The sequence below is a fragment of the Hippocampus bargibanti genome, linkage group LG13 (genome assembly GCF_051943395.1).
Source record: "Hippocampus bargibanti isolate YZ-2025 linkage group LG13, ASM5194339v1, whole genome shotgun sequence".
Classification (NCBI taxonomy): domain Eukaryota; kingdom Metazoa; phylum Chordata; class Actinopteri; order Syngnathiformes; family Syngnathidae; genus Hippocampus; species Hippocampus bargibanti.
In genome coordinates this window covers 21,425,364-21,452,095 of record NC_142746.1, presented here as the reverse complement: position 1 = coordinate 21,452,095, position 26,732 = coordinate 21,425,364, and the positions used below count along the sequence as shown (strand labels likewise).

General features: G+C 42.3%; 1 protein-coding gene across 5 annotated transcripts in view; it reads right to left on the bottom strand.

Annotated features, from left to right (window-relative positions):
• Positions 1–26,239, bottom strand: part of ctbp2a (C-terminal binding protein 2a) — a 41,944-nt gene extending 15,705 nt beyond the window's left edge. The window contains exons 1-2 of one of the 5 annotated variants that reach the window (XM_089011632.1): positions 25,917–26,239; positions 16,208–16,331 (exon numbers count right to left, since the gene is read on the bottom strand). In XM_089011632.1, coding sequence (XP_088867758.1) covers positions 16,208–16,265 — 58 coding nt within the window. In that variant the 5' untranslated portion in view covers positions 16,266–16,331; positions 25,917–26,239. Of the gene's footprint in view, positions 1–920; positions 1,476–10,859; positions 13,425–16,207; positions 16,332–25,916 lie in introns of those variants that run through there. The other 4 variants (XM_089011630.1, XM_089011629.1, XM_089011628.1 and 1 more) reach the window with 4 other exon arrangements.
• Between the last annotated feature and the right edge of the window lie 493 nt (positions 26,240–26,732).

The following is a 26,732-nucleotide window of genomic DNA, read 5'->3' as shown; positions in this document are numbered from 1 at the left end:
GCATTTTCTGGGACGCTACATTGGAGTCCAAACGGCTCGAATTGATACGGAAGGACTTCTTTAATCGATTGCAAACATTTATGTTTTCCTCTTCAGAACTATTTGAAGCATATTCATAACTGGATGAAGAAAGCATCTTCTCCCAATCTGAACTCTCTGAAGCCATTGTTTTGATTCTGGAGCAAGGCAGTTTGTGAAGGAGTATCCTGGCGTGACGTCACGAACAAGGGGGCGGGACTTTCGGAATCCCCCACAGTTCCAAGCTCATTTTGTGGCAGTTTTGGGAGACTTGAAGTCATTTTTAGTGGTGTTTTGCATTTGACTAAAAATATCTTCCTGCGTGTTTTGCGTGTTTTAGATGCTATCAAACGTTTTTCTGATGTCAGTTAGGAAGCAAAAAAAATTATGTCGGTTGTCCTTTAATATGTATGAAATTGTCATTGCACACTTACAAATGTATTCATATACCCCCCCTCACACATTTCCTATTACCTCATAGAACTAAAATAACAAATCACACCAGTACGTAAATACAAACAAGCCTCTAGTCTAATGGCTGCTGTTTGTATCTTTTTTTGTTTTTGTTTTATTCACTCAAATAAGCACCGATTTTGATGTTCAACACACTTTTTCCACCAGGCTGATGCTAGCTTACACACACACACACGCGCACGCACTCACATAAGCACAACACACACAATTTGTCTCTGGCCCGCAGATGATGACACATGACAACCTTTACAATCACCATCAGCGCTGCCCCCCCCCCCCCCCATCCGCCACACACACACCCCCCTTTTCCGCGTTGCAGCAGCGCATCGCTCTTCACAACGCACACGCGTGACACACTTCATTTTTTTTTTCTTTTCGTTTGAAATTCTTTTTCATTTGCATTAACACACAAGAGGCGTGATTCTTGCCTGGGAAATGCTGTCGCCACATTCTTCCGATCAGGAGCTGCACATGGTCCACAAAATGTGTTGGGGAGGTGATTGGGGGGGGGGGGGGGTGAAAAAAAAAGAAAGGAAAAAAAAAGAAAGAAGTGGATATTTGAGAGGATTCGCTCACGTCCTCTTCTCAGGCTCCCGAGGCTTATTTCCAAATGTGTTCTCTCCCTCCTTGGTCACCTCACCCCCTGAAGCTGCATATCTTTTATTCCCTTGAGGAAATGGGATGGATGGAGAAATGGATGTTGAAGAAAAAAAGAGGAAAAAAAAAAATCGGCACTCCGTTTTAAATCTCCACTAAAAAAATATCAAAACACCCCCACCGGGAAAAAAACAACAAGGAATGGATTTCTATTTATCCGGAGCCAACAGCGACAAGCGTTTCTCGACGCGCTCCTCTTCTTCTTCTTCTTCTTCTTCCTTCTCGTCTCATCCAGATCACTTGCACCTCCCTGTACTCGCAACACCACCCCCCTCCCCTTTTATGTTCTTGGAGACAGCAGGTTTTTTGGTCTTTTCACTCAGACGTCAGGCAGCCTTTTGTTGCCATCCACAGAGAGAGAGAGAGAAAGAGAGAGAGGGGAAGGGGAATTGGGGGGGAGGGTGGAATGGAAAAGCCAAAAAAAAGAAGACAGAGAGGGGAGGGAAAAAAAATGCACGAAGAGGACCAGTCGCTGTGAGTGTCGCCTCCCCCTCGTTCTCGTTTGCTCATTTTTTTTTAATTTAAATCCCCTCCCTTTTTTATTAGTGGTGATGTGGCCTTCGGGATCCTTAAAAAAAACGGCAGATTCTTTTGGACATACTCAAGCTGTTTGCGATAGCTCACATTTTACGTATATATATATATATATATATATATATATATATAGTTTCTATTTACAACTGTATTTTACTGTATATTACGGAACAATATTTTATTTATTGTATAATATTTGTGATTGTGTTTTATTTATTATAGTACCTAATCTTGTCTGTGACTGTAAAGTGTCCTTGAAAGCTTAGAAAGGCGCTTAAAATGAAATTTAGTATTATTATTATTATTACTATTATTATTATTATATATAATTTGGATATTAATAATATGTATAATAATAATTTGAATATTTGTCTACTTCTATTTTAGTTTAAAAAAATATATATAGTTTTTTCAAAATAAAACAGAAGATACATCTATATTTTTTCTTAAAAATATGTATATATTTTTTCAAAATAAAATAAGAAATATACATATTTATTTCTATGTTTATTTATTTCTATTTTCTATTTCTATTTTTTTAAATATATAAGACTAAATAAAATATATATTGTCTTCTATTTTTTAAATAATATATATATATATATATATATTTTTTTTTTTCAGAATTTTTTTTTTAGAATAAAATATAAAATATATATTTTTTTCAATTCCTTTTAATGTTGTTTTTTCTTCTTTTTTTCACTGCTTCAGAATCCAAAAATGATGCTCCACTGACATGGATGCCAAGTGAAAAATCTGGCATGATTACAGGCTGTCAAGTGCAGACCAAAACAACAGGTGGCGCCATAATCCACAATTATGTCATCATTGTAGCCAAAGCATCAAACCGAAGAAAACTTTAATGGATTTTTTTTAAAATATACTTTTCGAAAGCACGTTTCTATGAGTGCGTCATATATTATTTGCTGGAAATGACATTGGAACAGTTTATTTTTTTTGGTAGAGGCACAGTGTGCTTGCTTCGAATTGCCACTGCCATCTAGTGTTTACTATTGAATTTACACATAGAACAAAATAATTACATATAATGTTCAAAAACAAAAATGTTCAATAAATCACATCCTTTTGTCTTACGGGAGCTGGCTAAATAAATAAGTCAATTTAGTCTAGTTCTTTCAGCCAAGGTGACACACGTACACAAACAAAAACATGTCTGAGCAGGTACGTCGCACCAGCACAAAAACGTTCAAATCCTTCGGTTTGAAAGTATTCCTAAACTGGGATTACTGAGTGACAGATTAAAGCTGTTACTACCTCCACTACGCGACTCTGATTGACAGTTTAATTGGATTTATCTAATGAATGTTAATAAATTAGAGCTCCGGGTGACAACTCCAAAGTCGTTCAGTCAATTAACGGGGAATTGAATACCCGCCTGACAGCAGATTGATATTCTATGGTCTGCGATTGGACACCGGTTGTTATGAATTTGGTTTGTGATGGTGACTTTTATGATTGGGTGGGAGATTTATGGCATGCGCATAGCTGTTTTAGCATAGCTGGATTAGCATAGTGTAGTGTTTTGAATTTAGCATTTAAAGGACAAGCGACGCCTCCGGGGAAGTTGTGTCCATAATTTGTAAAATCACTTGAAATGACTTCTACTGAGCGTATTTTACAAAGATATATGTGTATTTTAGATGCTATAAAACGTTTTTCTGATGTCAGTTGGGAAACAAAAAAACGGTGTCGGTTGTCCTTTAAAACGTTACAACCAGAGTCCAAAACTAATCTGTAGATAAAAAAAAAAAAAAAACAAGACCGCATTCACGACAAGAGGGCCGCAAACAGAGAGAAATGTCAACTGCGTAATCCCACCCCTGAAAATCCGTCATCCCCCACCTATCTAAAAGCACTCCCTACCCTTCCCCAACCGCCCTCCTCTTAAAGTACAAACACCGTTTTGTGCGATGGGACGAGAATACAGCAGTGAAAAAAAAACAAGGAATGAAAGAGAGATCGCACAGCTGCAAGGGAACGACAGATGTTTGTGTTGGCGGTTTGGGGAGGGGGGAGGGTGGTCGTTGTCGGCGCATAAATTCTCATTCTCTTATTCATACCGTGTCTCATCACTCTCGTCCCCCTCCTCCCCACCCACTTCGTCAGCCTAACGCATCACCTCGCCGCAAAAATGGACATGAGGACGCAAGTGAGCGAGAGCAAATGTGGAAAAGAGGATATAGAGAATATAAATATATATATATATACAGTGATACATTGGCTTACGAACTTAATTGGAGAGTGTTTAAGGCGAAAAGTGTGTATCTCAAACATTAATTTCCCATAGGAAACCATTAAAATGAGAATAATCCGTTCCCAGGTACCCATAAAACATATTTTTCTAATTTTGTAAGCCTTAGAACTACACAAAATATACCTTATTTTATGTACAATAAATGTGCTATGGTATTGTAATTAAAGAAATAAACTTGTACTATATAATAAAGTGTTTTTTATTGACTTTTGTGATGGTCGTTGATGGCTTGATGGAATGGAGTGGCCGGTTTCATCAGCTTGCAAACACTTAATGAGGAACATAGCCTTCTTCTTCCACCATCTTGAGGAATGATTCCTTGTAAGCTTTGGCAGCTTTATCATCAGAACTGGCAGCCTCACTATGATGAATGACACTATGAATCCCTGTACGACACTTAAAGTTCTCAAACCATCCGTGGCTAGTCTTGAAATCATCAATGGATGATGAAGTTCCAGGTTGCCTCTTGACGATATCCAAGTGAAGTTGCTTTCTCTGCGATAATTTTACCTAGTTCCTCGTCAATTGTGTTCTGTTTAGCTGGGTCGATAGCTTTTTGCATCAAGTGTACAGATGGCTTGTGCGGGTTATTTGTGGAGCCTGTTTCATGGGATATTTTAACCTTGCAGTCTACACTCTGCCTATGAACTATCAATAAAGTTGAAACGAGTCCAAATTTCACTGTTTTTTCTATCCATTTTCTCACTCTCTCCGTCGTGTGCCTATCTATTTTTATTCAAATTATATTCAAATTTTCCTAAAAGAAGACCAGCGAGAGCAAAAAAAAAAGTAGAAGTGGAGCAACGCATGGATGCAAACCTCGCACACTTTATCCTTTCATTAGACAAAGAGGAAGTGATCCTGCCTGATATCAAGGGGAACAGCTGGTGGGGGAGAGGACCTCTGCGCCACTTGCCAGAACACACACACACACACACACACACACACACACACACACACACACACACACACACACACACACACACACACACACACACACACACACACACACACACACACACATAAGCACGTACACAAGCTGTAGAGAGCCAAAGGGGAGGCGCTGCCGTCTTCTGGTAACAATACAGTGATACCTTGGCTTATGAACTTAATTGGTTCCCAGACAGAGTGCGTAAGGCGAAAAGTGTGTATCCTAAAAAATAATTTCCCGTGGGAAACCATTAAAATGATAATAATCTGTTCCCAGGTCCCCATAAAACATATATTTTTTTAAACGTAGGTGCTTTCTCTGTGATAATTTTACCTAGTTCCTCATCAATTGTGTTCTGTTTAGCTGGGTTGATAGTTTTTTTGCATCAAGTGTACAGATGGCTTGTGCGGGTTATTTGTGGAGCCTGATTGATGGGATATTTTAACCTTGCAGTCTACACTCTGCTTTTTAACGATCAAAGTTGAAATGAGTCCAAATGTTACTGTTTTCTATCCATTTTGTGACTCTCTGTCGTCTGTCTGTCTCTAATGTTTAAACCACCTCCCCTCACTGCTGCATTCTTGACCAATGACGTGGCTTAAACCGAAGACTGGGGGCAGGGAATAGAGGACAAAAACAGTCAGCTGCCATTTTCTTGTTAGGAGAACGGGCTTGTTCGCAAACGACACATCACTCATCGTGGTGTTCCCAGTGTATCCCGAAAAATAGTTTGTATGCTAAGGTAAAATTTTCATAAATTTAACGTTCGTAAACCGAAAAGTTCGTAAGCCAAGGGCTTCGTAAACCGAGGTATCACTGTACTCTCAAAGCACCCCCCCATAAAAAAATGTCTGTCATGCAATGACCATAACTGAAGCATGTTTGTTGTGGTTTTTATTTCAACTAGCAGATTCCCCAAAAGGAAGACTTTCGAACTGCAATTTAATATTCCAGCAATAAATTAATGACTAGTATGGATTACACATTTGTTAACGTTCAGCGTTAGCGTTGAGTGTGCCTGAATTGTCAAACTCATTTATGTCGAATGTTAGCAGGAAAAAAAATGCATCCGCGCCAACCAACTAAAATAATAACCAAGACTTTTTTCCCCTCTCGACTTCAAGACTGAGGTTTCCATTCACATCAGTCTATATATCCATTCTATACTCGTCGCTTGGCAGCGGTGCGTAACTAAAATATGCGTGGCTAAAACTGAATTTGTTCATTAAAAGTGACACATCACACATTAAAAAAATACAACAGGAAAATAAGAGGAATGCCTGCAAGTGTTTGACAAAAGAGTGTGCAAGCCTCCTCTGTTTTTTTTGTTTTTTGTTTTCCTCTATGCTGTGATTAAAAATTTTCCGCTGGCCCTGAGCTGAAAACATGCAAATGCAATGCGTGGCCCAAAAGAAGATCTACTTCCTGAGGCTGCTAAAGAAGCATAGCATGGTATCTCTGTGTCTTTGTGTTGTCATACTATTTGTTATTTTTGTTTTTTTCTCGGCGGCACGTCAACACGCAGCGGCTCCCATCTCTCTCCTGGCAAATTGCTGTTTTCGTGTTTATTATGTTTGTTAAACTCATTATAAGTGCCTTCCTTACACGCTGGGTCCGAGAGGACAGTAATTTCATCTGTGCTGTATGTCATGCATATTAGCATATTTAACAATAAAGCTGACTTTGACTTTGATGGCCTGCCACGGGAGGTTCTACCTACCACATTTATTTATTTATTGCATTGTATTTGTGATTATATTTTATTTATTATAGTGCCTATGTTTTTCTGTGACTGTAAAGTGTCCTTGAGAGCTTTGAAAGGCGCTTAAAATGTAATGTATTATTATTATTTCTACACACGGCTGTCATCCAATCAATCCTGTGTTCTTCCAACACGGTTTGGTTCAGGGTCGCCACAAAAATGGCGGACAAAATTGAGTTCAACGGACAGTTAGGCTACTCCATTCCATCAAGCCATCAACGACCATCACAAAAGGTAAATAAAACCACTTTATTAGAAAGTACAGTTTATTTCTTTAATTATAATATCATAGCACATTTATTATACATACAATAAGGTATATGTTGTGCAGTTTTAAGACTTAGAAAAATAGAAAATAGAAAATTATGTTTTATGGGGACCTGGGAACGGATTATTCTCATTTTAATGGTTTCCTATGGGAAATTATTTTTTGGGATACACACTTTTTGCCTTACACACTGTCTGGGAACCAATTAAATTTGTAAGCCAATGTGTCACTGTATCACCCTCTCAACGTAGCGAGTATCAGGTTGATTGACAGCTGTCACCGCCCACTTCCCCTCCCCCTTGCCTGTGACTGTCAATCATCCGTCAGTAGCAAGACAATATCTGTCGCTGCCCCTCCCCCAACCCCCTACCTCCGTTGCCTAATCCTTTACTCAGCGCAACAACTGGCCGCGGTTTTGACCTGCTCTGCCGGTTAATACATAATCTGCCATTTCCAGAACGAATATGTGCCCCCCCCCTCCCAAGACTGGTCACGCTACGGGAAATCACGGCTAGTGTGTCACGCAGAGCGGGACTGACCTGCGTTGGCATGGGGACCGTCGAGCCTTAACGGGAAGCGGCGTAGCTCCGCAGGTTGGACGTAAAAGAAGTGGAAATGCTACTGTGGCTAAAATGGCCATGTAGGGGTTGAGGGGGGGGGGGGGGGAGAGTTGGGGGTTGGGAAGCAACTGCGGGTTAGTCAGACGGAGGCGGGGTCTTGCTCAAGGGCGGCTTATCAAAGTTATGCAGATTGTGATGCTGTGTTTGGTAAAGGAGGTCAGTCAGTTTTGGTGGTGAGCAAACGTTTACGCTTGAATGGCATTTAGCAATAAAAAAAAGTCCGTAGTCATAACAATATTTGCTTTTTTCTTACGAAGAGCAGATGTTTTATTTGTGTGACTCGCTAGCTATATATTAGCTAGCTGGATAGCTTTGTATCAGCTAGCTTGCTAGCTTTCTACTAGTTAGCTCTTTATTAGCTAGCTTTCTATTAGCTAGCTCGCTTTCGATTAGCGAGCTAGCTTTCTACTAGCTAGCTTTCTATTAGCTAGCTAGCTTTCTATGAGCTAGCTAGCTAGCTTCCTATTGACTAGCTAGCTTTCTATTAGCTAGCTAGACAGCTTTCTATTAGCTAGCTATCTAGCTTTCTATTAGCTACCTAGATAGCTTTCTATTAGCTACCTAGATAGCTTTGTATTAGTTAGCTAGCTTTCCATTATCTAGCTAGCTTTCTATCTATTTGAGTTACTTCTGGGTTGAGTGAACGCTGGGTTGAGTGAATATCAGGATTATGTATTTTATTTACCGCATTTCCGCACTATAAGGTACACCTACAGTAAAAGCATTCCATTCTCTCAAAATCCTACAATTCACTTTATAATACGATGCATCTTCTAAGAATAAAATAATAATAAAAATAATAATAATAATAATAATAATAATAATAATAATAATAATAATAATGTTTTTCCAGATAGTAAATAGATATATGTTCATTAATATTCTGATGTATTGGGTGTAGTATTTTAAATGTTCTCTAAAGCACTTTGTTCCAACTGCACCATTTTTGAAAGCTATAAATAAACAAACCTGTCTTGTATTGTATTGTATTGTATTGTATTGTATTGTATTGTATTGTATTCCCTTTAGCGCAGCTCAATCTCATGGATGCATAATGCGACTATTATTGTAGCTTCGATACTATGAAATAAAAACACAAATAGCAATTAAACAAGACAAACCAATTCCAAATACAGGTAACATCCAACTTACAACCGGCTCGATTTACGACCACCGATACTTACGACCACCCGTACTTACGACCACGACCTCCAGACCCTATTTTTAAAATTTAAATTCTACGCCTACCACCACAACGCGCTAGCAGGCCGGCAACGCGTCCGACAATTTTGGCCAGACAGCCAGCATCTCCCTCTCGCACACCTATCGACCGTGTGATGGCACCAGAGGGGGGAGTTTGCGAGTCATTTAGCCTCCGAGTCTCTATTCCTCATTTTGAATGTCTTTCGACTTACGACCATTTTGACTTACGACCGTAAATTGCCCAAAGGCAACCTCTCTCTTACACTTCATCATTGCAAAGACAATAAGACGATCTTCGTTAAGAAATCTGTTGGAGTCCCTCGCTGTCAAGCTCCTAGCCGTGTGCAGAACACATTCTGACAGAAGAGGACAGACTGGCAGTATTTGTGGATTAGCGCAACAGTGGCAACGCAGGATCCGAGAGGATTAAATCTACGCTCTGTCTTGTCACTGTGGCGTGTGGAGCCAAAATAACGCCATCACACGTCGGCCATCAGCGCTGGAACTTGATTTTATCGGCACGCGGAGACTGTATCATTTGTGGCTAAAATATACCCAGATGTCAACAAATAAGTCCGATCTGCAAGCGTAACAACGAGACAGCGCCGATATGAGATGCATGTCGGTGTGCATAATGCGACTATTATTGTAGCTTCGATACTATGAAATAAAAACACAAATAGCAATTAAACAAGACTTAAACCAATTCCAAATACAGGTAACATCCGACTAGGGCAAAGTCACAGTCCGGTAGGGCAGGTAGACGCCGAAAAGTTCGTGAGCTAAATAGCTAGCTAACTCTCTATTTGCTATCTAGCTGGCTAGCTATCTATCTAGCTAGCTATTGGTTATCGAGCTAGCATGCTAGCTCTCTATTTGCTATCTAGCTATTAGCTACCGAGCTCGTTAGCTAGCTAGCTCTATATTTTAGCTAGCTTTAAGCTATTGGAGTTACTTCCAGGTTGAGTGATTATTAGCTCACTCTTAGCTAGCTAACTAGCTTTCTATCGATTTGAGTTACTGCCGACTTGAGTGATTATTAGCTAACTCTTAGCTAGCTATCTTTCTATCTATTTGAGATACTTCCGGGTTGAATGAACGCTGGTGCGTGTGGCTGCTGCTGCTCACCCGCAGAAAAACTGATCCTGTGACTGTAAAGTGACCTTGAGAGTTTTGAGAGGCGCTTAGAAATGAAATGTATTATTGTTTAGTCTTAAAGCCTTTCCAGGCTGTTCTGCAGCACCCTCATTATCATAATGGAATAAGACATGCATGTTTACAAAAGCATGAACTTGGAGGGTGGGGGTTTGTGGGGGGGGGCTACTGCATTTAACAGTGATACTACATCTGCCATTGTGCAATGTCCCCATCGCCACAGCAGATTACGCTTGCATAAAAGCCGTCTGCGCCGCCGTTTGGTTCAGTGATTGACAATGTTGCACACTAATGAGAGTGAAATGAGAAATAAATCCTAGCGAGGAGACTGTGGCCAACGATGCCAGACCATAACAAATGCAAATTAAGAAAGCAATGCCTCAAAGTCCCAATGAATTAAAGATAGCGGCCAACGTAACTGGGCTGCAACTGCACACAGGAACGGAGGTGGTCCTATGAAGAAGGCTGACAAGCGCCTTTTTGCCAAACAAGCCATACATGTCGAAAAAATACACTAGGGAATAGACTGACAGGATTTCTTTTAGGACAGGAAAAAATCCAGGAAAACGTTCTTTACGCAATAAGATGAAGGTTGTCAAGTATAAATGGATGAAAAGGTTTCGTCAGCCGTCATCTGTACTCTTTGAAGGTGTCGGACGTTTCGCTTCTTATCCAAGATGCTTCTTCAGCAATCAGTGGAGCCACAGGGAGTAGTCCTCTACTCCTCCCAACCTGAGAGCAGGGACCAATCATAGCAGAGTCCGGCACGGCCACGTCTGGACAGTAGTGATATATATAGGGCCCAAACTACCAGCAAGACTTTAGTTCGCTGAAGAAGCATCCTGGATAAGAAGCAAAACGGCCGACAAAACGTACAGATGACGGCTGAAGAAACCTTTTCATCGATGGACCACTTCTGTACGACTGAGAGCTTACACAGACAAGAGTAAATAAAGGTATACTTGTGTCTGGAGAAGCCATTGTGGACACGATGACTGGTGGACCGGTACGGCGACTTAGCTTCTGGTTAGCAACCATGGCGCTTTGTCCTTGAACGGAGCTTCCCACAGGAACCAGGACATTGTCAGCCACCGGTCCTCCGCCTTTCCGGAGGAGCTGAGAATTCGGGTGAGGGCTGTGCATGGGTGACAACGACAATAAGCTGCGCTCCCTCTTCATTAGCTCCATGGGCACCGTGTAATTGGTGGAATACGCTTTGGGTAATTGCTGCGGCGCTTGAGGTAAAGCTGGCATGGAGACGGGCATGTGCTGGGGCATTCCTGGCATGGGGTGGATGGAACCGGCTATAGCAGGCATTGATCCGGTCATCTGTTGCGACATGATCTGCATACCCTGTACGGGGTATGCAGATCCAGACCCAGACGAATATGCGGACATGGGTCTTGAATGAACGGGCATCATGGCACCTACATATGGCCCTGGGGAACGAGGTGGTTGGCCTGGGTAACCTCCGGAGGCTTCCAGGAGCTGCTGAGAGGGTGCACTGCTGGGCCTTCTGCCTACTACCTCTCCGATCCTTGGCGAAATAGTCTGCATGGCCCCAGGTGTCGGCGGGGGGATGAGGTGAGGGTCAACATTCAAAGCCTGTGGTGTTTGTAGAGGTTGGTGGTGGTGCTGCTGGTTATAAACATCCGAGCGATGGCTAAAACTATTTGAACGCCCTCGCATGGGCGTCTGGGGCTGAGAGGGAACCGGCGGCGCCTCAGTCGGTCGCTTGCAGTTGTGGACCACTCGAGAAAGTACCCGTGCCTGCCCGAGGTTGGGCGCTACGGTGCGTACATCGTTATCCTCCATAACAGCCAGCATGCTCGTGGAGTCAAATCCCTGTTGAATGAGCGAGGAAATGGTACTCTCGGAGATGCCCTCATTACGCAATAAAGCAAGAAATTCTGGATCGGCTGCCCTCTTGGGATCCACGGGTAAAGGTGTCTGGGGGGCCGTAGGTGGAGGGGCGGGAAGGGGTACGGGAGGTTGAGCAGTTGGAGGGGCCGGAGTTGGCGCTGCCTGTATCATGGTGGGTGCAATAGGGGCAAGTGCGGCGGTCTGCAAGGGGGCCGGTGTAGCAGGAGGAAGTGCAGCCGCCACAGGGGGTTTAGGGTCGGGGATGGTTACGGTGTTGGGAGGTGGCAAAGATGGTTGCAGATGCTGTTGGAGCTGCTCCTGATGAAGTTGCTGCTCCTGCTGCTGTTGAAGTTGTTGCTGCTGAAACTGCTGTTGCTGTAGTTGTTGCTGTTGTATTTGCTGTTGTTGAAGCTGCTGCTGTTGAAGTTGCTGCTGTTGAAGATACTGCTGCTGTATTTGCTGTTGCTGCTGCTGCTGGAGCGTGTAGGGCGAGGCTGTCTCCTGCCTCATCATCATACCTTGACTGGAAGGATCCACCACTAGGCAAGTAGCAGCCTGTTGCGGATCCAACGGGCGACCATTAGCATCAGTATAGACGGATTGGCCTGCCAGAGGTGGAGGCTCGTTTGCGTATCGAGGAGATCCATGTTCTACGCTGTAGAGAGCAGGGGATGCATCCCGAGAGGGTCTGCGCTGAGTATCAGGCATCATCTTGGGAACACCGGGTTCCGTGTAAGCCCGATTCACATCGTAAGATGGAGTCGTCGGAGGTGGAGGTAAATTGGACGGGGGCGCCGGAGGTCCTGCTCTCCCACCCTGAGTTTGATCCCACCCAACACGAGCCACGGGAGCCAAGCCAAAATGAGAACCTGACCTACTGAGCGGATGGGGGTGAGGTGGAGGAGCCTGGTGCTCAAGCCGGTAAAAGGTTTCAGGTGCACGAGGAGCCATACCCGGATCGGGAGGGTAGTAATCTTGATGTGGGATGGATCCTCTGTGAGCCATGCCTGCTCGTTCGAAGTGGTTCAAGTCTGGCACAGAACCCTTCCTCAATCCCCCTGGGTAAATCTGTCCGTAGTCTTGGTAGGAATACGTATCCCGCTTCAAATCCAGGTCAGGAGGACGCACCCCTGCAGAGGGCTCATACCACCCTCCTCCCCCCTCTCCGTATGACAGAGAGCTCCGTCGGCCAGCTACTCTTGCCTGCTGCTCGTAGACACTCTCAGCTCTGTCCCACTGACTCTCATTCCCCCCTAAAGTGTCCCAACTGTGGGAGCGACCGAGACTTAACTGTTTGTTGGTGACAAGCATTTGAGAAAAATGTGGAAAAACAAAGTCGGTACCGTACAAAAGGGTAAAAAGTACTCCGCTTGTTTTGTACAAAGTCTTTGAGTGTAGTAGCACCAAAAGATGTAACGGAAACAGATCGTTTCTGTTCTCAAAGAAGACTAAGCAGAGTTTGGCGGTTCCACCTGATATCCGTTTGGAATATTGAATGTCCGTGCTTTCAGGTGGCTCCTCCTCCAACTGATAGTCCTTGAATAATTAATCTCCGGTTATGTTGGCTTGGAAAGAGGACACCGCACATAAACACACCACAAACCACACAAAGGCTGTACACAACCTAGGCAAATCTACGCCGGGACATGTTGCACAATTGAGCCACAAAATGTCGATAAAAAAAAGAAAAAGAAAAAGGAGGGGCTAGGGTGGGTTAGATGTAGGGATGGGCTTGTACTAATCCAATGGGATTTATCTCTCCCTTCTTTGGTACATTTTACTCGCCCCGCCGATTGCTACCAGGGATTACAAACAACTAAAGCCTCTTTAATTCCACTTCATCGTGACGTCACGCAAACCACAAACATTTGTACACGGCAGCGACGATTGCCAACCGATTGGGCCAAGGATCCAGAAGCCTTAGGAACCCCTCACGCACCTCTAATTTGTCACCTACCTGATAGTGATGATGTGTCGGCAACAGGTTTTACCAATCCGTTTTCCCAGCGGAGGGCGTGCGCTGAATCCCGCCGTGATGGAACGAAATACGTTTCTCTCCGCTAAGTCCCATGCGCTGTCTGTAAATGTCAAATCCACTCTGATTGGACAGTAATCCTCCAGGCCTCGCGCTAGCTGCAGAATCCCCCCCACGCAACTGCTGACTGTCCGGTCCGGAATCAACCTTGTGTGTCTGTAGCTCGCATTCACTGTCCTACTCAGTTCTCTAGAGCTTGCTTGTGCATAAGAAATGGGTTACACGGCTGACTCCACTTGCGTAAAACCGTAACCTGTGAGTGTCATTGCTCATTGATACATTTGTATATAATGTACGTGCTTTATAATCTGCAAATAACAGCAAAAAACAAGGCGGTGTATGTGGGGTGGGGGTATCCGCTAATCCATTGCACCAATAACATTCGGCTTTAAAAATAAAAGGTCGCCATTGAGTACCAGGCCGCAGAGAAAGAATACGTAGCTTGCATCATTTCCATTTTGCTTATTTCGGAATCTGGAAGACAACCGATATAAAGTACCCCAGAAGAAAGACCTTTCCCCACCTGTACTCTCAACAGCTGAGTAAATAAACCACCGACCACTATTGCTTTATGACGATAGACAGTAATTGTGCCCTCTGCTGGCCACTGCCTCCCTCCCCCGGAAATCAACTCTACTAAACCTACCCCGACGACAAAAATGGCGCATAGCCCAAAATAATCTGAATGACAAATCGATAAAACTGCTTTATGCAAATGCCAAATCTCGACTCTACGAGTGTAGAGCGAATCTGTGCCAGATGCCAGGAGCAGCTAAGGTGCAGGAGTCCATTTACAGTAATACCTTGGCTTACGAACTTAATTGATTCCCAGACAGAGTGTGTAAGGTGAAAAGTGTGTATCCCAAAAAAAAAATTCCCATAGGAAACCATTAAAATTAGAATAATCCGTTCCCAGGTTCCCATATAACATAATTTTCTACTTTCTAATTTTCTAAGTCTTAAAACTACACAAAATATACCTTATTTTATGTATAATAAATGTGCTATGGTATTATGATTAAAGAAATAAACTGTACAGTATAACAAAGTCGTAAATTTAATGTTCGTAAACCAGCCTCCTCGGAGGAAACGGGTCTGTGTAATACTAAGGAGTTTATTTTGGAAAAGTTAAGGAGATTTCCGTAGGAATCTGAGCACAGAATTTCGGAAGCCACGCGGCGCACACACAAATTAGCTGCACGATTTGGACACAACACAGTGTGAGGTTTATAAGCACCTCCCTGCAGCTCTGTAAAGCCTCTGAGAAATGGAGGCTTGAGGGGTTGGAAAGAGGGTGAGTAGTTTTTGGTCAAGAGCCTGGAAAAATCCCAGAAAGGGGTGGTGTGTGTAGTGACTGTGGTATCAAAACTAGAACTCGCCCTGGTGACTTCATAGCAGAGCCGGATGCCAATACGGGACCCTCATCAGGCTGTTGGTTTTTGGCTAGATCAGGTACCTCCACGGACAATTGCGAGCCTTTCAAGTCGCGTCAACGCCAATGCCGTTTTTCATGACACGCCAGATGACGATTTATTTCCATGACTAGAACGCCTTATGAACGTCCAACCCTAATAAACAGTGTGTCATATGATTGATTGCCATACATTAGCAAGTCTAATCGTCACCGTCGGACTTTGCCAACTAACATGCCGGAATCGTTATAACGAACCAACTCTGCTGTGCCGTTTTGGAAATACGAGCACTCCCGCAAACCGTCCATGAGCTCGGGACAACTGAAATGGCGGGTAACGGCGCCGCAGCTTGTGCCAAAATACACGCTGGGAAAGCAGATGGAGAGGACATAAGGAGGGAGGGAGGAAGCCATGGCCATGACAGGTGTTTGCCACGTTTCCCTTACTGCCGTTCCGACGCTTCTTGGCATCTTAATCAAAGGCCTAACAGACTGAACGTTTGTATGACATGAGGACTGTGGATCGAGGTAAAATCGTATCTTTATAAACGTGTGAATGTCTTCAATTCAAGTCGAGGTAGGCTGGGTCAATTTCTATGTTTTTTGGTGCCTTGTGATTGAGGACCTCTTGGTTGGATTTTCACAAAAACAGCTTTTGTTGCAATTCAACGAGGATTCCAAATCTGCAATCGTTTCAAAACGTCACTGCTAATATTTGCACATATAATATTTTTGTCATTTTTGACTTGGAATTTGACAGTGAAATTAAATGTGTGGATAACGTTCAATATTTTTCTCACAGGTCCTTAATTTTGCTGCGCATCGATAAGGAGTTAAAGTACGGAAAACTTCAGAAAATCGTCTCATCGTCGTGTAAAAACTGTGAAAAATTTGACATCACTCCCGAAACCACTCCCCTTAAATGCACACATATAACACAACAGCGAAAACCGGCGTAGTTGTAATTTATTCTTCTGGCAGAAAAAGTAGACTTTTCTTACCTTCACAAATTTTGTCCAGTCGTTGGCGTTTCACTTTATGCTTGTCTGTCAATGCCATACTTTGTAAGTCTCTCGCGTCACATCCGAAGTTTTACGTTCCTCAATGTGTTGTTTTAGCGGCTTTCTACGAAAAAAAGTCAACAAAAGCAGGTTAAAATAACTCAGAGGAAATGTTCGGCCTTTTGTCAGGGCTAAACAATACAGTGATAGCTCGCCTTATGAACGCTTTAGCTGCCGAACTTTTCGCCTCACGAACATTAAATTCGCGAGCATACAGTATTTGCTAACAAACTAGTTTTTGCCAAACGAACCAAACCACAAGGCTGGCGGACTAGTTTTCCACACCTCCCTTATTATCGAGTGGAGTACTTTTGCTATTATGGGACCGAAAAAGACCCCACCACTGGCTAGTGTTAAACCGAAGAAGGAGATCATCGAAAAACACAAACGAGGTGTTCGTTTGTGTGACTTAGCGCCCCAGTCCCAGTATGCTAAGTCGACCATTGCTACGTGTGTCTAAGGGTGTTTCTGTGTTGTCTAAGCAACGGTCTCAGGCAATAGAAGAGGTTGAAAAACTTCTGTTGATTTGGATTAACGAAAATCAGCTAGCAGGGGACAGTGTGAGTGAGGGTATTATCGCCGAGAAAGCACGGCAACTTTACTTGGATATCATCAAAAGACAACTACATCAACGACTATCACAAAGCTAAATAAAACGACTTTATTATACAGTACAGTTAATTTATTTACTTACAATACAATAGCACATTTATTATACATAAAATAAGGTATATTTTGTGTAGTTTTAATGCTTATTCAGTAGAAAGTTATGTTTTATTGGGACCTGGGAACAGATTATTCTCATTTTTAATGGTTTCTTATGGGAAATAAATGTTTGGCAGACAAACTTTTCGCCTTATTCACACTTTCTGGGAACCAATTAAGTTCTTGAGCTGAGGTATCACTCACTGTATGAGATAAATGACCCAGTCCTCTGTCGAAGTGCCATCTTTCCACTAGAGGGTGTTTTAGAGCGCACGGTAAATTCACCAATGGACGGGAGCTAAATGCCACAGATAAAAGGGGACATCTCAAGGTTTGGGAGGGTCGGCGGGTTGACCGTGAGTGGTGCGAATGAGTAAACAAGGCATTTTCCTGATCATTTACGTTCAGTGAGTGATGCACCCTGAAAGAGCTATCTTCTAATTGGGGGCAGTGATGTCTTCAGGGGGGGGAGGTAAGTGGGTGCACCCCCAAAAGAGGGAATGTGGGTCAGTCAGTTAGTCAGCAGATAGGATGTGGTTGCATCAGCAAAATATAGACATGAAGCGTGAAAGATGGGAGTGAATAACACAGCGGGGGGTGTGGGGGGGTAAGCAGAGTGTCGCTCATCTCCCTCCTGCGTATTTGTCCTCCACAACTCATTTCCTGAAGGCTGTAGGCAGTCTCGATACGATTCTATGGTGACATATTTAACCACTGTTATAATTGGGATGTTGAATAGTGAGGTACAAGCCAAACAAAATGGTGGCACGGTAATGGAATTTTACGCGGCCATTTGCGGAGACATTACGAGAGGGGGGGGGGGGGCACTGTCGAATTTATTCCACACATTTATGTCTCAAGTCGGCTTCTTGGGAAGTTCAAATTGAAGTTGGGGGTCAGTGAAGTGGGCTGAGGAAAATGGCTGCCTCAAGTTCAAACCAGTTAGCAAAAGCGGCTAACTAGCTAACCGTTTTGGGCATAAAATGACTTTATTATACAGTACAGTTTATTTTAAGTACAATACAATAGCACATTTATAATAATAATAATACATTTAATTTGAAGCGCCTTTCAAAACACCCAAGGACACTTTCCAATAAAAACAATAAAAACAAAGCACACAACAATAAAACCATAAGTAAAATGATAAATAATACCAGACTAGAACTAGACATTGAAAGCAATTTTAAACATATGGGTTTTGAGGTGGGACTTGAAAATAGGGAGGGAGTCAATATTACGGATGTTTGGGTGGAAGTGAATTCCAGAGTTTGGGAGCAGAGCGGCTGAAAGCTCTGCATCCCATTGTGGTGAGACGGGCAGAGGGCACATAGAGGTGAAGGGAGGATGAGGACCTGAGGGACATAAAATATACATAAAATAAGGTATATTTTGTGTAGTTTTAAGGCTTATGTAGTCGAAATTTATGTTATATGGCGACACGGGAACGGATTATTCTCATTTTTAATGGTTTCTTATGGGAAATAAATGTTTAGCAGACGAACTTTTCACCTTACACACACTTTCTGGGAAGCAATTAAGTTCGTAAGCTGAGGTATCACTGTAGTTACTTCCGGCGCATCACATTAAAATTAGCATCACTTTAAGTTCAAGAAAAATGCCTGTGTTGTGTTGCTGAAAAATATTTTGATCACAACTGCGAAGACTCAACAACATAATCACATACTGGTACTTGGTATCTGTATCTACTTCCTCTAACAACAAAACAAAACAATATGAGCTCATTAGAATCAATCACATTGTCAACAAACAAGCTATTCACAGCCCTCTTCGACTTCTCTTGAAATCAGCTCGAAAACGGACTGCGGCGCATTTAGCCGCTGACTCTGACAAATGCACATTTTTACAATAATGCGTAAGTCACAGACCAAACGCATAATGGCGACATTATCGCGCTGCCGCAGACAAACTCGTGGAGGCCAACGGCCGTCCTTCACCCCGCCTGTACAGCTCTTTACTTATAATGAACTCCGGCAAAGTCCAGCCATTAAAATCTCCACTGGAGTAATTTAGTTTTTCCACATCATCATTTAATAACACAGACTGCCAAAGCCACACAAACGCAACCGTGCTATTTGTTGGGATTAAACACCAATAAAAATTACTTAAAGTGCCTAAAAATACTTCAAATTGAACCGGGAAGTGGCCAGTTTCAGAAGGTCCCGCCCCCTTGTTCGTGGTGTCACGCCAAGACATCTTGCCTTGCTGGAGAATCAAAACAATGGCTTCAGATTCAGAGAAGATGCTTTCTTGCTACTCATCCAATTATGAATATGATTCAAATAGTTCTGAAGAGGAAAGCATACACGTTTGCAATCGATTAAGGATTTTATTCCGTGTCATTTTGAGGCATTTCTGGACAGATATGTAGCACACAAAAAATGCAGAAGATGGCGACAAAGCTCTGTGGAAATGGGCTGAATTTTTGTCAGTGAATATCAAATAGTTGTCTTGGTGCAACACACAACGATTAACCATCATGTTATTTATGTTTTCCTTCTACGTTCGCCATCAACACGAAGTTTTCAGACCAAACAAAGTACCGCAAAATGCATTGTGTGTCCTTTCTCGGTCAGGGGCGTTCCTTCCGTGACGTCAGGAATCGTCACCAACTCAAAAACAAGACTTCCTGAATATTCAGCGCAAGTCTTGAAAGGTAAAATATAGCTCTATGCGGTGGAATCTTTGTAAAATACGCTCAGTCATTTGAAGCGATTTTACAAATTATGGACACAACTTGTCCGGTGGCGTCGGTTGTCCTTTAAAAAATAAATTCTCCCGATCAGCTTTACAAAATGCAGAGCGAGTGAGCATTTTCCCACTTTTCTCTTCCCTTCCCGTCCACCTGACACAATCAAATGTCAGCCAGCCGCATTTGGAAAAGACACTTGCGGCGAGACAATGCCAAGCCTTTCTCTTCCTCCTCTTCCTCCTCTTCCTCCACCTCCTCGTGCCACCTTTCTCCCGAGGCCCAGACAAGAGAGAGTGGGCAGAAAGGAAGGAAGGAAAGAAAGAAGGAACAAAACAAGCGAGTGAAGTAAACCAGATGCATGCCAATGCTTTCAGCCCTTACTGGCCACCCACACAATAATTCTGCCTTGACACACACACTATACATATGTGTGTATGTATGTGTGTGTGCGTGTATACAGTGATACCTCGGTTTACGAACCCCTTGGTTTACAAACTTTTCGGCTTATGAACGTTGAATTCACGAGAATTTAATCGTGGCATACGAACTATTTTTCGGGATACACACGGAGCTGCCACAATGAGTGATGTGTCGTTCGCGAACGAGCCCGTTCTCCTAACAAGGAAATGGCAGACGACTTTTTTTATCGTCCTCTATTCCCCACTCCCATTCTTCTGTTAAAGACGCACGTGATTGGTCAAGAACGCAGCAGTAGTTGGTGAGGGGGTTACAGAAACACAGAGCTGCAAATAAAAATAGATAGGCAGATGACAGAGAGAGTGAGAAAATGGATAGAAAACAGTGACATTCTGACTCGTTTCAACTTTGATAGTTCAAAGGCAGAGTGTAGACTGCAAGGTCAAAATATCCCATCAATCAGGCTTCATAAATAACCCGCACAAGCCATCGGCACACTTGCAAAAAGCTATCAACCCAGCTAAACAGAATACAATTGATGAGGAACTCGGTATAATTATCGCAGAGAAAGCACGGCTCTTCACTAGGATAACGTCAAGAGGCAACCTAGAAGTTCGTCATTCATTGATGATTTCAAGGCTAACCACGGATGGTTCGAGAACTTTAAGCGTCGTACAGGGATTCATAGTGTAATTCGTCATGGTAAGACAGCCAGTTCTGACGATAAAGCTGCCAAAGCTTACAAGGAATCATTCCTCAAGATGGTGGAAGAAGGCTACATTCCTCATCAAGTGTTTGCAAGCTGATGAAACCGGCCACTCCATTCTATCAAGTCATCAATGACCATCACAAAGGTCAATAAAACTACTTCATTATACAGCACAGTTTATTTCTTTAATTACAATACCATAGCACATTTATTATACATAAAATAAGGCACTATTATAAAAAGGCAATATTTGTGTAGTAGGTTTTAAGGCTTAGAAAATTAGAAAGTAGACAATTATGTTTTATGGGGACCTGGGAACGAATTATTCTCATTTTGATGGTTTCCTATGGGAAATATTTTTTTGGGATACACACTTTTCGCCTTACACACTCTGTCTGGGAACCAATTAAGTTCATAAGCCAAGGTATCACTGTATATATATACATATATGTACATAAAATAGGGAAACAACCATAACATACAGTACATGAGATGTCCCGTATTTTCCGGTGTATAAGGCGCACCCAAAAGCCTTGATTTTCATCGAAAGATGACCCTACTCCTTATACGCAGGTGTCCCTTATATATGGAAAAAGTACACCATTCATTGGTGGTGCGCCTTATACACTGGAAAATGCCGTATTTACAGTATTTTATTACTCTTTGAATGGCAGTAATCTAACCACACGTCAAATTCATCAGCGCTGAGCGTTATTACCTTTGGACGGTCGTGTCATTCGATTATGCGGGTGTATCTAAAGAAAGTGGGCCGGCAGCGATCAGCCAATCAGTTTGCGCGTCCTTCAGTCCATCCGCGAATACATAATGAGCTGTCAGCCTAACAACGGTTTCCTCATGATAACGCTTCTCGCCGCAGCATGCGTGTACGCAATATTCAGGTGGCGCATCCCTTTCGTTTCCATCTCGTCCAACAACGTTGATTGTTAATGCGAGCCATTGGCGGCACTTTGGAGGGAAATGGCTGGTCGTTAACGAGGAACTCGTGCGAGGTTATTAAGTGGTTTGAGCAAATTCCAACAGTCATTAATAGCGGGAAGAGTAAATACGTATCCACACCTCATCACCGCTGGTCATCGTGAGTTAATAACAGGCAGAAAATGATCGTTTCTGAGTGCGCTATTCGCTGCGGTTGGACCAATAATGATTAATAAAAATTTACATACATAAAAATCACCAGCCTTTATGGACGCAATTACGCGACGGTGATTTGAAATGAAAACGGATAAACTGTCGGTGTCTCGGAGCCTGTAAATGCAAATTTTGGGAAATGGCTCTCACGGGAGACATTGGGAATGAAACCGTTATTGTTTCGGGCGTAATGCGGCATTCTCGAAAAAAAACCGTTTTCAGGAATGCCGCATTACCTGCGTGACCCTGTGACCTTACAAATGGCTTCATTTTTCCTTACTTGCTGAGAAAAAAAAAACATATAGCGCTTTAACAACTGCTGAAGCTGTAACAAAGCACTAACAAAGCCAAATGATAATAATAATAATAAATAATAATAATACATTTCATTTCTAAGCACCTTTCAAAAGTCTCAAGGACATTTAATAGCCAATAGATAGCTAATACGTAGATAGCCAGATAGCCATATAGCTAATAGAAAGCCAGCCAGCCACTTAGCTAATAGATAGCAAATAGATAGGAAATAAACATAGCAAATAAATAATAATAATAATAATAATAATAATACATTTCATTTCCAAGCGCTTTTCAAAATTCTCAAGGACACTTTACAGTCACAGGATATTTTTTCTGCGGGTGAGCAGCGGCAGCCACATGCGCCAGCGTTCACTCAACCCGGAATTCTATAGACAGAAAGCTATCTATACAGCTAGTAGATAGCTAATAGATAGCCAACAACCTGGAATAACTTAAATAGAGAGAAAAGCTAACTAGCTAGCTAATAATAATAATACATTTCATTTCTAATAATAATAATAATAATACATTTCATTTCTAAGCGCCTTTCAAAACTCTCAAGGTCACTTTACAGTCACAGGATCAGTTTTTCTGCGGGTGAGAGTTTTGAAAGGCGCTTATCAATGAAATGTATTATTATTAATAGAAAACGCAATGAGTTTCAGTGCGCCATATAGCGCAGAAAATACGGACGATATTTCATCGTTATATCAATTGCGTAAACCCATTGAAGCAATCAAAAGAATCATTTATTTTAAAAATATACAAATCGTGACAAGGCCTTTGAAACGGAAGTCGGGCAAGTGAAGCGCGACAACATCCGTGAGTGCCTTTTCACTAAACGGAATCGGCACGCTTGTTTTGATGGTCTCATGTGGTTCTGCGCTAGTTCTTTCGTATAAAACTGATCCGCATATTCCATTATGGATCTCATGTTATTTTCCAGAAAGTATCGCCACAAAATTGGATGCACATAATCCACTAAAATAGGAGAACTAAATATTAAGTAATCAAGAGGTTTTTCCCAATAGTGTCGTCGGTAAGGTACTCCTAATGTATTTATTTTTTATTAATTCTTTTTGCATTCCCCCCCGCCCCCCGTCTGGGGTTTCCTTCCGGTGATTCATCAAGAGGTCTAACAAGAAGCCGCCAATTCCATTGTGAAAGAAACATGCGATGTGTTTGTCGCTTTCATATCGGAACACAAGCGGACCGCTGGGACAGGAAGTTCAACTCCCAACGGAGTCCAGGGGAATCGGCATTGCGAGCCAAAATGGAGAATGTGATCATCACAAGACCGACGTGGGCGAATCGAAAACGTGACAGCAGAGGGAGAAAGAACATTGTTGAAAATTGCGTGGAGTGATTTTGTGGGGGGGAGCAGATTTTGTTCAAGGGGAGTTACAGTCATTAATGACCCCCCCCATACAAAAAAAGGTTTCTTGCTTACGGATGTCATAAACAGAAAATAAAGCCTTACTTCAACATAGTTCATCGGCATCAAGATTTCACAAAACTAATACTTTTTGGGCCACAAAAGCGGAGCAGATTTTGTTCAAGGGGAATTACAGTCATTAATGACCCCCCCATACAAAAAAGGTTTCTTGCTTACGGATGTCATAAACAGAAAATAAAGCCTTACTTCAACATAGTTCCTCGGCATCAAGATTTCACAAAAGTAATACTTTATGGCCCGCAAAATCGGAGCGGATTTTGTTCAAGGTGAATTACAGTAATTAATGACACCACTCATACAAAAAAGTTTCTTGCTTACAGATGTCATAAACAGAACATAAAGCGTCAATGCAACATAGTTCCTCGGTATCAAGATTTCACAAAAGTAATACTTTTATATGTACTTATCCTGTGACTGTAAAGTGTCCTTGAGAGTTTTGAAAGGTGCTTATAAGTTGAATGTATTATTATTATTATTATTATTATTATTATTATTATTTTATTATTATTATTATTATTATTATTATTATTATAAAAATAAGTAAAGAGAGGAAAAAATAAATACAAATAAAGTCAAGAGAAAAGACAAAAAAGACTAAATGGCTTTAGCAAACGTCATGAAATTTCACAAGTTTGATTTCTTTTGCGGGCCGAATCAAATGATGTGGGGGTCCAGATTTAGCTCCTGGGCCTTGACTTTGACACCTGTGTACTATTGTAATGATACTAATAATCCATTTCATTTCTAAGCGCCTTTCAAAACTCTCAAGGTCACTTTACAGTCACGGGATAAGTTTTTTTTTCTGTGGGTGAGCAGCGGCAGCCACACTCGCCAACGTTCACTCAACCCGGAAGTAACTCAAAAAGATAGAAAGCTAGCTAGCTAGCTAATAGAATGCTAGATAGCTAATGACCGGTATATACTGTACTTTTACCACCCAAATAATCCGTGATCCAGTGAATCTGGAAAAAAAAAAACACCCACAGGGGTTTTCTGCAATCTTTGAAACGTTTCCCTCTTTTAAAAACTCCGCCAACTTCGCCATTTTGACTTTGTTCCATGAACATACTAGCGAAATTCCATCCGTCTTGTGACAATGCCCAGTTGGGAAGAGAGCAGATGTCCTTTGCCAACAACACATCTGCATGCAGACTCAATCTCCATCCCTTCGGTGTCCAGACAATAGTACAATCACAATCACACACACACACACACACACACACACACACACACACACACACACACACACACACACACACACACACACACACACACACACACACACACACACACACACACACACACACACACACACACGCTCCTTTCAGACAGCCGGTTCTTTTGGATCGTCTCACTAAAATCCCAAATGGCTCTTCAGTTTTTTTTTTTTTTGTTGCTTAAATTAACTACCAAAATTATGTGAAAATGTATAAAAACACACTATATCTATATGGTTTTATATATATGTGCGCAGAGAGCATTCACTAGCTTTCCCTGTGGTTACTCTGGTTTGTTGATCAGCTGTCACGAATTTGCTTTTCATAATACTAGTAAAACTAGTAAAAATTATAATAATTGAATAATGACAGCACAATGTGATTCTCCCCTCCCTCCTCTACCACTCATCTTGACCAATGAAGTGCGGCTTTAACCGAAGATTGGGGGCGGGGAATAGAGAGAAGAGGGGGGGGGAGTCGGGTCCCATTTCCGGCTCCTTCTTGGAAGCGTGCTCTTCGTTCACTTCAGATATCGGGCTCTTTGAACCAGCTCGTTCGCGAACGACACATCACTAACATACTCCCTCCTTCCTCCGCCACTTCAAGATTTCTTCGACTAAAACATCCGAATGCAGCATAAAAATACAAAAGTAAAGAATGGCCATTAGAAACTCTGTGATTATCCTTTTTATGTTTACGTATGCGGGTGATATTTTACGCAAAATTAACTCTCGATCTACTAGCCAGGTTTCACAATCGCTGTGGGAACGTTGAGTTCCAGTGAACTTTTTTTTTCCTTTTCTGTGCGCTTTAATCCCATTTGTGACAACATTCCGAGTTACATAGTTTGAAGAAGTAAGTGAACGCAACACGGACGAGTTGAGGGGAATCTCGTATTTCGACATGTTGTTGGGGGGGGCACAGATGTACAAATATGAGCATTTTTTTGTTGCTGGATGGAATCTTGATATCTCAACACTTCGTACCTCCTGGGTGGATGCTGAGTGACAGTGAGAGCGTCGTATCCGGAAGCAGCATCGCAGGCTACTCGCGTTTCAAACCGCCTCGGATTTGGATCATAATCCACCTCTTGACGAATGTCAACAGCAATTTAATCCCGATTCCCACCGGCGTTGGTGGCGCTTGAACGAAGCTTGGAAGCTGTCCCGTTGTTGACTTCAATGGCGCGTAAAAAAATGTCCTGCTCTTCTTTCTGCTCCTTCTCTTCTTCCTCTACCTCTTCTTCTTCTACTTCTTCTACTTCTTCTTCTTACCAGGATTGAGAGGTGCGTATCACTTTTTCCCCCTCCTCCTTCCTCTTCCTTCTCTGTCGCTTTGTGAATAAGGCGGAGCCATTTGGTCAATAGTAAAACACAGACACAGGCGCGCGCAGACGTTCATGCGAGCGCGCACACACACACACACACACGCACACGCACAAACGCGCAAACACACACACACACGCACACGCGCGCACACACACACACACACACACACACACACACACACACACACACACACACACACACACACACACACACACACACACACACACACACACACACACACACATTCCTGTTTCCATGTTTTGTGCGGTCCAGATAACTCCAGATAAGGAGTGAGGACCACCGTTGCTGATAAGTTTAGAGAACTAGTGTTACATTTGAACACTAAATGTCACCCCATTTCCCACTTCTACATCTTTAAAAACAAAGAAATAAATCGTGGACTTGAAACTGAAATGACAACAGGTCTGAATGGGTACATTCAAAGTCCTCACCCCTGTAAAAAAAAATGTTTAA